The 12,298-nt window shown below is 41.4% G+C and overlaps 1 protein-coding gene across 1 annotated transcript in view; it reads right to left on the reverse strand.

The window, feature by feature from the left end:
• HEATR3 (HEAT repeat containing 3) overlaps positions 1 to 12,298 on the reverse strand; it is a 194,414-nt gene that overhangs the window by 22,122 nt on the left and 159,994 nt on the right. The window contains exons 12-13 of the mRNA XM_086945442.1: positions 8,260 to 8,348; positions 6,383 to 6,526 (exon numbers count right to left, since the gene is read on the reverse strand). Of these exons, the coding sequence (XP_086801568.1) occupies positions 6,383 to 6,526; positions 8,260 to 8,348 (233 nt within the window). The remainder of the gene's footprint in view (positions 1 to 6,382; positions 6,527 to 8,259; positions 8,349 to 12,298) is intronic.

The raw sequence follows: 12,298 nt of genomic DNA on the forward strand, positions 1-12,298 counted from the left end.
GAACAAAGGTCTTTTATACAAGTTTTGAGCAGTGTAAGCACGTCAACAGAAATAGGGAGAACAAGTTTTGGAAATAGTTTTCAGCAAACAAGGGCAGATAAATAACCACTTGGGAGCAGAAATGCTTATGACTGCAGTAAATGATTGACAGTTAAACAGATGTACTGGTAGCTACAAACTCTCAGCAAGTACATTGCTTTTAGCGGAGTCAGGAAGTTCATTAAAATAAGTAACACAAGCAAAATAAAAGACGAGCACCAGAGGATGGGAGAATTGCGAAAAAAACTAAATGGACCCCACAGCCAAAACGGCTGCAGCTTATGCCAAGCAAAACAATACACGTTTTCCACACCCAGAGTCAATAGTTACAGCACATTAATGTTGACCTAGTGCTCCCAGTGGATCTTATCATTACAGTTGATTTGATTACAATTAAGGTCACATGTGATCAAGACTTAAGTAGAGAGAGGATATGAAACCGGCTTCCTTCAGGTTGCCTAGTAAGTTGCCCCTTTTTCACCGTGTGGATGCTGACAGGCATACACTCAGCACTGCCTTTCTCTACAATTCATCCTTTGATCCTCTAACTTCTCCTTTCTTCTGCTCACAACTATTTGCATTTGACTATGTAATGCTTGATCCTTACCTGGAATTGATACACATTAATTGTGATGCGCTGTGAGCACTAGGTTGATGTTTTAATTAAGTTACTTCTAAAGAGCATATGCTTTCCAGGTAAATTATGTAATGGACTGGTGCTTCTATGATCGGCATGTTGATTTACTTGTAAGTCCCTAGTAATGCGCACTGTGTGCAAGGGCCTGTAAATCATATGCTGCTAGAGGGCCTGGAGCACTGATTGTGCCACCTACACAAGCAGCTTTTCAAAGAGATCTCGGACATGCCACTGCAGTGTTTGCGCAGTTGTGACTGCCATGTCGACTTGGCAAGTGCATCCACTTGCAAAGCCCTAACCTTCCCTCTTATTGTATGTAAGGCATCCCTAAGGTAGGCCCAAATTACCCCTGTGTGCAGGGTGCAGTGTACTTGAAAGGTAGGACATGTCCTGGCGTGTGTGACATGTCCTGATAGTGAACTACAGCTTAATTTGTTTTACACTGTTGAAAGGTTATCTGTCCCATAGGATCGAATGGGGAATACTTTGTAACATCTTGCAAGTATAACTTCCCATTGGGACAAGACAGACAGCTGGAGTTTAGTATGCCTGAACTCAGAATATAACGATGCATCTTTTGGTAAAGATGATTTTAATATTATGTATTTGAAAATACCACTTTTAGAAAGTGGGTTCTTGCGTAGCCCTCCTGTGTGCCTCTGCTGGTTTGTGAATTGACTGTCTGGCTTTGGAGTGGCAGGGACTGGGGATGTGTATTCTCTCAGAAAGTCACAGGGGGTTTGGGGGGGGGTGGTTGATGTGTGTCCTGCCTTACCTAAATGAGTCAGGGCTGGGCTGAATAGACCTGGGCTGCATCGAGAGTAGTGGGGAAGAGTTTCACTAGTACCTCAATAGGCCTGGTCTACATGTAGAGTGGTGAGAGGAGATCTCCCTTGCACCTGAATAGGCCCGGTCTCACTTGCAATGTTTTCTCCATCTCCTGCCGGTAAGCTGGACCAGAGAGGACAGAACTGGTTTGGTCTGATCGCAGACACTTGCCGCCCAAAAGAACAAAGAGCAACTGAGAATAAATATTGGGGCCCAGAACTTTAGATTACTGCTGAACTAGGGAATCTGCCAGGAAGAAGTGCTGGAAAAGCGGTCAGGAGGACCTGCCACTCTGCTGCAAGCTCTGCTGGCTGACCTGCTGCTTATGTCTTGGGCAGGTAAAGGACTGGATTGTACTTTCATCCTCCTGATGATAAAGTTTTCTCTAAGGGCTTGAAGTAGAGCTTTCCTCCTGTTGGAAGTCTCAGGGAGATAAAAGAATTTGCTGGAATCAAGGAACCCCAAGAAGAGCTGGAATAACTGCCAGACGGAGTACTGCCCTATTACTGTGTAGTTGCTTTGCTGGGTTGGTCTGCAGTTGCTACTTCTGCCTTGCGCAGTGAAAGGACTGGACTGAACTGAACTTTCCCCACTTGTTGCGGAGTATCTCCAAGGGCTAGAATTAGAACTTGCCTCCTGTTCTGAAGTCTCAGGGACCGCAAAGACTTCACTGACCTCTGGATACCACCTCTGAAACTGTGGTTTCAGTTGCCACAGAGGGGGAAAGCAACCAACTCCATCACCGACTCCATTGCTGGCTCCGTGTCCTGAAAGCTTCACAGAGGGACCACCACATCTTGCAACGCAACCCATGTCTCACTGACGCCGACGGCCGCCGAGTTGCTGCTTTCACCGTGACCTGTAGGCACAGCCTCACTTTACTTATCCGCCCTGGTCTTACTTACGCCATCGCTGCCCGCTAACTTCGACACCAGTGACCGCACCGAGGCATGAGGGCACCGCTCATAAGTCTCAAATCGCATCGTCATGTCCCACACCACAGTCCAGACCGACCGACGTCAGCTCCTTGCAACCGGCCCGTCGTTTGCACCGTGATCTGTCAGCCCCACAACAAGCACCACCTTCACTCCGCACCGCAGGCCTGGTCTCACCGATGACGCTGGCAACCGTGACCGAGCCGGAGCCAGCATTCCCCCTTTAGGGCACCGCATGCCGCACTGCTACGCTTCACACTGCAACCGCGACAGTTGCCATGATGGACCACATCAACGTGATTAGCCACAATGAAAAGGTACTGTTTACGAATCTGCAGGCACCACGACGGACTCGGTCAGACGAAACTGTTTGATTCTGTTTTCAGCACCGGATGTAGCTACCAACTTCAAGGAACTGCATTTTTAAGGTTCTTCTTGCAAAGTGCATATTGTTAAGTACTGTATAGTGGATTTTTATCGGTTTGGTCTGGTTTTGAATACATAAAATATTGGATATTTTTCTAAACTGATGTGGTGCCCTTCTGTAGTGTTTACTGTGCTTTACACATTGCCTCTGAGATAACCCGGACTGCTCGTGCCAAGCTACCAAGGGGGTGAGCAGCAGTTTTCAGTAATGTACCCACCCCCCCTTATCTGGACTACCCTTACCAACTAGAGACCCCATTTCTAACAAGCAGTATGATGATTACCATAAACACAGGCGCAACACAGACCCATACAGATATATATTAGTCCTATTACTAAGCTTATCCTAAATACATGGAAAAAGATATTACATACGGGGTCCGACCAGAAGTCCTGCGCGGTTTCTTCCTACAGATATGAGTCCACGCTTCATACCAGCTGAGGATGGGTTAAGTTTAGTTAGATGGAGAAGAGGTGGGGGCAAAATTATTAAAGACATGTAGGACAGTATTGTGATAAGATACTTTGACAGTTGTAAAAAGTGATTCTGGACGAAATTAGACACCTCTGCCAATAGCACCCAAGGCGCTTGCTAATTCATTGGGGAATTGAAGAACAGGTGTCAAGACAGAGTTGACAGATTGCAAACAAAAAATGCGTAACACACTTTACAAAATATGCAGATGTCTTTTACAGACCACAAATAGCTGGACCTTGACTTACAAGTCACAGACTGTACTCTACATGAAAGCCTAGGAGAAGGAACTTGGAAGAAACATCATACGTAATGAGTGAGAAATAACAAAGGTTTCAAGCTGAACGCTTGTGTACTACACAGAGAATTGAAAAAAATGCATTACAACCCAGAAAGGATGAATGAAGGTAAATGAAAACAATCATATGGATATTTGTATTAGAAGATGTGGGAGTGAGGCAGACAGAGGAAGTAATTTCCTACATATTTAGTGGTAATTCTTAAACATAAAATTGTACTCATACAATGTACGAAAGATGGTGGGGGAAATAAAAGTAAAGATCCTACCTAATAGCACTTTTGTTGTACTGCTAGTGAAACAGGTAGAGGGGGACCAAGTGACCTTCAGGATATGGCCATATATACAATCTTGACATCAGCAAACTTTGTGATCACAAATTATAGGACAAAGACTACACAATATAGGATAATAATTCACAGGTTTAACTTAATGTGCTTGAATAAGATATTTAATGTATTACTCATGTATGTTTTGCATGTGTGTTTAGGTGTTTGTAGGTCGTGAACTTAGCTCAAGAGCAACAGAGCGCTTCAAACTAATAATGTATTTTCGAAGGGTCAGTGGAAAAGCTTACCTTAAGTGGGGTTCATACTTAAGCTATCTGGAACTAACTTACATGTTGTGTCTTATAGCGTTACAGCTCTATTTCTGAAAATGTGATTACATGAGTATTGTATGCAAGAATGTTATGTGCACACTCTCAGCCGACTGAGGAGTGGGTTCAAAACTTCATATTTTTTGGCAATTATTTTTTTTGTAATTGTTTATTTTTAAAAATGCTATATACGCATTCAAACCTAAAAATACTATCGCATGAACTAATTTTCCGAAAAAGAAGTTCAGCTGTTTCATAGCATGCATAAATAGTCCCTTAACTACACAGGCATACACTGTACTATGTAACCTAGCACACTGCTAATTGTGCTCTTAGTACCATGGGCAAATTTGAGCTGGTAACTCAGATGGATGTGCTGAAAAGGCAGCATAGGCGCTGAACCCACTAGGACTTCAAGTTCCACTGTAAGGCTCATATGAGTCATCTGGTGTAGTTGACAAGGAGGATGTGAGATGCTAAGAGGCCAAGAAGTCTAAGGACCACGCTTACCTGGACCCAGGAGCACATTTCAAACATCAGGTTCATAGCGCAAATGTTCTGGACTCATTGCAACGGAAAGAAAGACCAGAATTCCACTATATCCAGGATTGTCTGAATAAATGGAAGCCTCTGAGAGGGAATCAGTTAGTACTTTGGGTTGTTTGTGGTGAAACTCAACGATATTAAAACTTTTATAGTTATACAGAGGAGGTCCACGACGGACAGCAGCAAGCCTGCTTTCCGCAGCTAGTCATCGAGATATGGGAATACAGGATCTGCTGACCTGCAAATGGGGCAGCAACCACTGCCATCACTTTTATGAACACCCAAGGAGCACTGGTAAGGTCAAAGGAGATCACAGCAAACTAAAATATTGCTGGCCCACCCAGAAGCACAGATTATATGCCTGTGTGACTGTAGGATGGACATTTGAAAATATGTGCCCACAAGTCAAAGGCTACCATCTGCTCACCCAGATCCAGGCTCTATCCTTTTTTGGCATGTGAAAATAGTCGAGTAACAACGCATTTTCTTGTGGTTGGTGACCTAAAGCTATGCTTCTCTGTCTTTAATTACCTTTGAGTGCATGTCTGCGCTTTTACCACACAACTTAGGAGTCATGTCCCGAGCTCATGCAGAACAAGACTAATATTTGCTTGCTGTTTTCGCTGCACGGCTTGAATCCTGACATTTTCAGTGGGAACATCTTTACCTAACACACTGAGAAAGTTTATACAATGCTGGCAAATGGTATACCTAGTTTTAAAAGGGAAAAATTTAGGAAACACAGGTTTGGAAGGGACATAGCTAGAGTTTTAGTCCTGTCCTTTTTTTGCACTTGTACATTTCAACACACACTTGTGAGGCATTAAAAGGGAAAGAATTAGCCAGTGTACAGGAATGGGAGGGTCCAGCATACACCAGAGGGGACGTTAACCTGATCAGTTCTATGAATGAGGCCAAGCATCCTCAGGGTAGCAGAGCTAGCATGAGCAGCCTTTTTGCTAGGTAAAAAGAGTGGGTACAGCAATCACTCGCGCACACATACAACTGCAACAAACAAACTGTCTCTCCCTTACCCCTACACTGCATTCTGGGGTTGCTGTATTGCCAGCTAGTCCCTCCACTATGGGGAAATTGTCTTGTAGTTACATTTAATTGGAACCCAACACACACAACAATGCTGAACCAATCACATGGAGGTATTCATCCACTCCTTCACTACACCCAGTGGAGTTTCACTCCACACAAGAGAGAAACATCAAAATGCATAAAGTGGGACCAGTGCACCATGCTCCCTTTGTAGCATGTACACTCTAACATGGTGGAACAATGAAACATACTGTAAATGCATACTTCAAACCACAGCTATTTTATATCAACACAGTGTGTCTCATCATAATGATGCCTAATGGATACTGCTGTTAAACCTAAAAAAACAAAGGTCTGAGAGCAAGCAATAAATCATTACTATTAGAATTAACCCAATTAACAGGAAGGCAAAAGTCAAGGATCTCAAATCTCATTCAGTCACAATTCACAGTATGAAGCAAAAAAACACAGTTAAGAAAAACCCTGAAAGCTTAAGGAAAATGTCAGGCATCACAACAATAAGTGCCTTAAATTGTTATGGATAATTATTTACCTTTAGTGTTTCCGATGCATCAGTCTGTTTTGCCAAAACACTACCAGTTATGCCCACAATGCCAACTACATTGACTTTAACACTTATGTTACTGCAGTGAATACCAGCTTCACGCAAGCTTATCAGCTGCTCAGGACTCATGCACTGTTGAAAAGAAAAACAAATGTTTGATAGATGAACATTGCAAGCCTGTCAGTGTAGTTTAATGATGGACATTTAAAAAGCAAAAGAATCTGTCTGAATGTGTATTTTCTAAGAAGTCATGATGTCTATGCAGCACTAGGTAGAATCTGTAAATACGGCCTGCCAGACCATCAAATCTAGACTCCAATCCAGCAATATTTTATTAAAAAATGATCTGAATTATCAGCTCTCCTGAAAGAGGAAAAGGCATATTAATCAATGTGTTTGGGCTGAATAAACTATTTAAAATTAGATTTATATTTTGTAAACTGGTATAACCGCATAAAAGTGTAATGCTTAAGTCTGTACCTACATAGGAGCAACACACAAAATAAAGTACACAGACATTTAGCTAAAGATCTTCCACATATTTTGCTACAAAGACAACATCTCGAACTGCTTCAACATTTCCTGAAAGACTCGCACAGTTGGCGTGAACTGTAGATCTGGAGGCAGGGAACAATACATTGGGTGTATAATTAAACTTCTGGTCTTGATCAATGTACAGCTCAAACTCCACCACTATTACTACTGCTGATCAATAAAACTGCTGCAAGCATGAACGTCAACATTTACATGGTACAATCAACACCCATGGTTGCCTAAAGGGTATGTTCGAGGACATTCAAGCAGCATGGTCTTCATATGCCACTTTTGTACAGATATACTGTAGCTGCACAATTTAAGACTATACTAGATTTGGTAATGGGTGACCAAGATCAAGCTCAAGGGCAAAAGGACATGTGAAAAGGGTCACATACTTCTTTCACCCAAGCAGTGATCATGGCTACAGAAGAAACAGACCTCTGACTCTAAACAAGAACATGAAAAACTAGGATTTGTTGTCCTGTTGGAAATAATAGCTTTAATGGAGTTCAGACATTGGCTGCCAAACCTCAAGATTAGATGACCGGTCCCCAGAGCTTTTAAACATGACTTGAGCCACCAGAAGGCAATCACTAATATACATAAAGACAGTGATATCACCCACATCCCCAAAATGCAATCTCAAGCTTGTGTAAAAACACGGATTCCAGAAATCCAGAACAAATTGCCTAATATGCTTAGATGGGAACAGGACTTTTACAAGACAGTGCTTGATCTACATAGTCATGCCTATATTCTACAAAGAATGTATGCTATATAATGTGCAGGTGGTATATGATCTGTACTGCCCTGTTAATCATTAATACTGAAGGAGGATATACTTTAAGAGGATGACATATTCCAAATATTATGAGCGTGCAAGACATCACAAATCTTTTGGAGGAAGCTGTTAACCTATGTGAAGGATACTGTAATTGTCACACTACTTTTTCACTTGCTGCTAGTACTGCTGAGTTCACCCACAGACAGCATGCCATACATGCACTTCAAGTAGTGGGCGGTGGTCACCTTTTTTTAGGTATGTTAGCTCATCCTAACTAACTACTGAGGGCATTGAAATACCAGAGGCTCTTTCTACTCTGTCACAAATGCTGAAACAAAGTGAACACCGCCTCAACGTAACCATTCGTTAAGTATAAGGCTACAAAACTGGCCATTCTTTTGTTCCACTATTCCATATTTTTCTGGTCCTCTTAATTTTCAAAGTGTAAACAGTCAAATACTTGTATACACTTTTATGTTGTGTTACAAGTCATAATGGAATGTTTAGAAATAATAGTGAAGTTCAATTTCTTGGAAAATCCAACCTGTGATATGTTTTGCGAGGCCATTATTTGTAACAGTGTCCTTACAGCACAGGTTATGGCTTCCATGAATTCTTCGGTCTTTGGTGTAGCTACACAATAAAAAAATAAAAAAAAGTTTTATGAAGAGCAATAAAAAGTACATTACAATATTACCTGCTTGACATGCAAATGTATGTACTTTTTTTTTATTAGGTGCACCAATGTGTACAAGTACGTGGGTAAAGAATGGGTGAATAAATTACCTACCTTTGATAACAGTCTTTCCAATGAATACTCAAACATTCAACAGCTACAATCTACTGAAATATCCTAAGGTATAAGGTTTTATCCGCGCAATGGGAGGCAGATTGCCTCAGACTCTGGCAGCGGAGATGCCAAAGTCTCACAAATTATGATGATAGCCTCCAAAAAACATCATCCAACAACCATATCTTCAGTTCCACCTTGTTTTTTTCACCCACAAACAGTAATTCAGAGAAGCCAGGTAAGCTCCATGGCAGCTATCTGAGGTGACAAACTCTGGTCAGAGAAGGCGGATATTCCAGATGCAGAATATTCTTTATAATCTCATAGTGCGAATATATGCAAATCAAAATCCATCTTGAAATTAGTTGCTGGGAGATCATATTGTCTTTATTTGGACTGGTAATACCTACAAAGAACTTGTCATCCAAGTAATGCTTTTTGATGCAGTTAGTGTGGACACTGAAGGCCCTACAATAGGCCAAAATGTGTAAACGCCCTCTTGACTGAAAGGGTAAGGAGAGGGAAATAATGTTGCAGTAGAACCTTCTGAGACAAACAGAACTCTGAAACAATCATAGAAGGAATAAAGGCATTACCACTTATACAACCATAACCACTAAGCGTAAGTGAAAAGAGGGTGTACCGAGAGTCTCTGAAGCTCAATTTTTCAGGCTAAAGATATGTTCACAAGAAAAATATAGATCTCCAAGCAAGGGGTTAAAGTCATGATAATACATTAGCTCAAATGAGCTGCATGATTAACAATCAGATTAAGTTCTTGAGTGAGATGATGGGGAGATTTGGTGTGTTTTGAAGCACCACAAAAATAAAAAATAAAATATTGGTACTTTAAAGAGTGAGCTTTGCTCTGATGAACACTAAAAAGCTCAAATTGCAGCTACTCAACCTTTCACTGTACCCAGAGTAAGAGCCTTTTTAGTTAACAAATTAAGAATGGCTTGCACGCCACTTTGAAAAAGGTTAGCATTACAGTCAAAAAAACTAGCTACCAGGATTATATCTGCCACTTAGTATGACATGGACCACTGTGCTGTGGGTTGCCTCCAAGTCACTATGCATGCAAGGCTAGGTAGCTTAAGTTGTAAGGCAATACCTTCACCCTCCTTTTGGCACCTAAGGTACCAACTCAAGTGAAATTGGAGCTGAGCAGCAGAGGACCCATAACCCCCATTTGTTGAGCCTGGCCCTATCAATATAATGTCCTCTCAATGGCTTCAACTTTGCCAGAGCCAGACGAAGAATGTCGATTGAGAAGTAACACACAATCAAGTCTAAATGTTCTCGTACAATAGCAGCACCCCCAGTGGTCCATTAAATGGAAAATCACATGTTAAACTGTCCGCACTTTATTACACGCAAAGTGTCAAGATCAATATCTGCAACAGCGAAGGAAAAGACACAATGGCAAATAAATGGTGAAGCACCAATTTATTAGATGACCTTGTCAAGCTAGGTGAGCCACACTAAACAAACATTCTGAGCATTCACACACAGTCAGGCTTTTGCTGTACAGTCAGAAGGAGCCTACACCTCCCATCTTGTTGATGTAGAACATGGTTGTAGCAGTTAGGACTAGCACCAGCACTGGTGGGTCAACATTGATATGAGGGATGTGACCAAGCTAGGTATACTGCCTGGGTCAAGTAGATCAGCCAAATTTCCAGAAAAACTATGTGGTGGTTACCTTCCATAGAGGTATGTAACGCACACTTAGACAACTCCCAATGGTTTAACCAACTTAAGACATCGGTGACCACAGTTGGCAGACGATGGTTCCAGAGAAAAAGTTGTTCTCTAAGTTTCACCACTCCAAGTTCTCACAAGTCCTGGAATACTTGAGAGAAAGCATCTCCTGCCACCTCCATTTTGGGCAACAGCAAAACCTAAACATCGGATGTAAGGACTTCAACTCAGCCAATGAACGGCGAATTAACCAGTATCACATTGCTGGAAAAAGCACAGGGCTTGATGTCAGACTTCAAGATGGGGAAGACACACAGAGTGCTGAACAGTCAACAACCTCTTGAGCACAGTGAAATCCTTCCACTGAATAATGTACAGTACTACTTCAATAAACTGGAGCCTCTGGCATGACACCACAGAAGTAAAACGGTATAGTGATGAAGAAAACCATCTCATAATGCAGAACAATTCCTGTGAAGACCAGCAACCTGGACAAGAGAAGTCTTTTTGAACAACCAGTCTTCAACGTATATGTAAACAAAGATCCATAAAAACTGAGATACACCCCCCGAATGCCACCAGAGTTTGTCAAAAAGTCTATAGGAGGGATGGGATTGAACAATGGATAACAAACCCACACCAGAGCTCCCATGGTGTATGATGGTAGGTGTAGTACAAGGTAGTCCTTACACACTTTAAGTGGTGGTCAGCTGAATGTTCAAATACAACCAGTGGTATAGAGCTGAATAGAATGGGCGATACTTGTATCACCTATCCCCGTAATTTAGGGAAATTTGGAAATGATTTATATTGAGATAAACCATAACTAGAACCCACTATAAGCAACTCTTCCTATACTTTACAAAGAAAAATAAAAACACACCTAGATTTGGTAGGCTCTTCAGCTACCAAAACACACAATACATTTTTTTTTATTCTTCTTTCAGTCTTAAATTTGAGTTTTGCTTTCAGACTTTCATCACTGTCAATTAGATCCCACCTTGATTATTGACAACCAGCCAGAGAGAACACTTTTGATGAACATTCAGTCTTTTTAAGGTTTTAATATAAGCCGGTAAATGATGTTCTGAATGGCCCTTTAAATAGTCCCATTTTAATTGATTGAAATTCTAAATTGGTCGCTGGCACAATGTTTACCTAGAATATCCTCTGTGCGTCAGCTCAAATCAAGTCACTGTCTTGGTCTAACAAATTCCTTCAAAATAGTCAATTTAGAATATCACCACCCTTTAAAGGTTTGCTTATTACTTAATTATTTTAGAGCTAGGGATAAATTACTATTTAGATTCACCCATGATTAGGCCCCAACCTCTCCCTGCCTCAAGAGGTGTTTTTCCAATAACGACTGATGTATTTTGCTTTGTTACAATAGTCATACCAAGAAGTAGCTAGTTGGGTGAAGTGAACAACACATAGCACTGGACGAAAGGTCTTCAATATTACCACAATTGTTCAATATCTTCAGTTTTCATGCCTAGGACTAATCACTTCAGTGCCATTCACTGTTGAACTAATTTAATGACATAATTAATCTTCCTAGGATAATCGTACAATATTACTGCAGACAGGGATGATTGTATAGGTACGAAACATTGTACCACGGCAGGCCGGATAGTTGAGAGCAGAGATCCCAGAAGAACGTAGATTCCAAAGTCATTTCCAAAGAAGTTGCCAACTAATCACAAAATTTGACCTGGGACATAGGACGTGCTAGAACCAGAATTGGTCCTGTCCATGGTTTTAACATTTTTCAACAGCAATCCATGGAAGTTCACTTACACATGTAGAAAAAAGAAAAGACCGAGATAAGCTGCGTCCTCTAATCCATTGATCGCTTCACAGTTCTGTACTGGAGTTGGTCTGGTGTCGCTTTGCTAACACTTCAAGAGCACAGTTTTGCAGATCCAGTCTGACAATTTCTAATTGATAATTCATCCTTCACAGTCTCTATCCAGATGCAAGGGATGAATTATCAATTAAAAAGCATATTTTCAATATACAGCTATGAACAGTTTATAGTCCAGGAACCAATGTAGAGTACCTTCTGGATACCTTGCTCCCTTGCTGG

This window comes from Lissotriton vulgaris, chromosome 12 (assembly GCF_964263255.1).
Source record: "Lissotriton vulgaris chromosome 12, aLisVul1.2, whole genome shotgun sequence".
NCBI classification, from domain to species: domain Eukaryota; kingdom Metazoa; phylum Chordata; class Amphibia; order Caudata; family Salamandridae; genus Lissotriton; species Lissotriton vulgaris.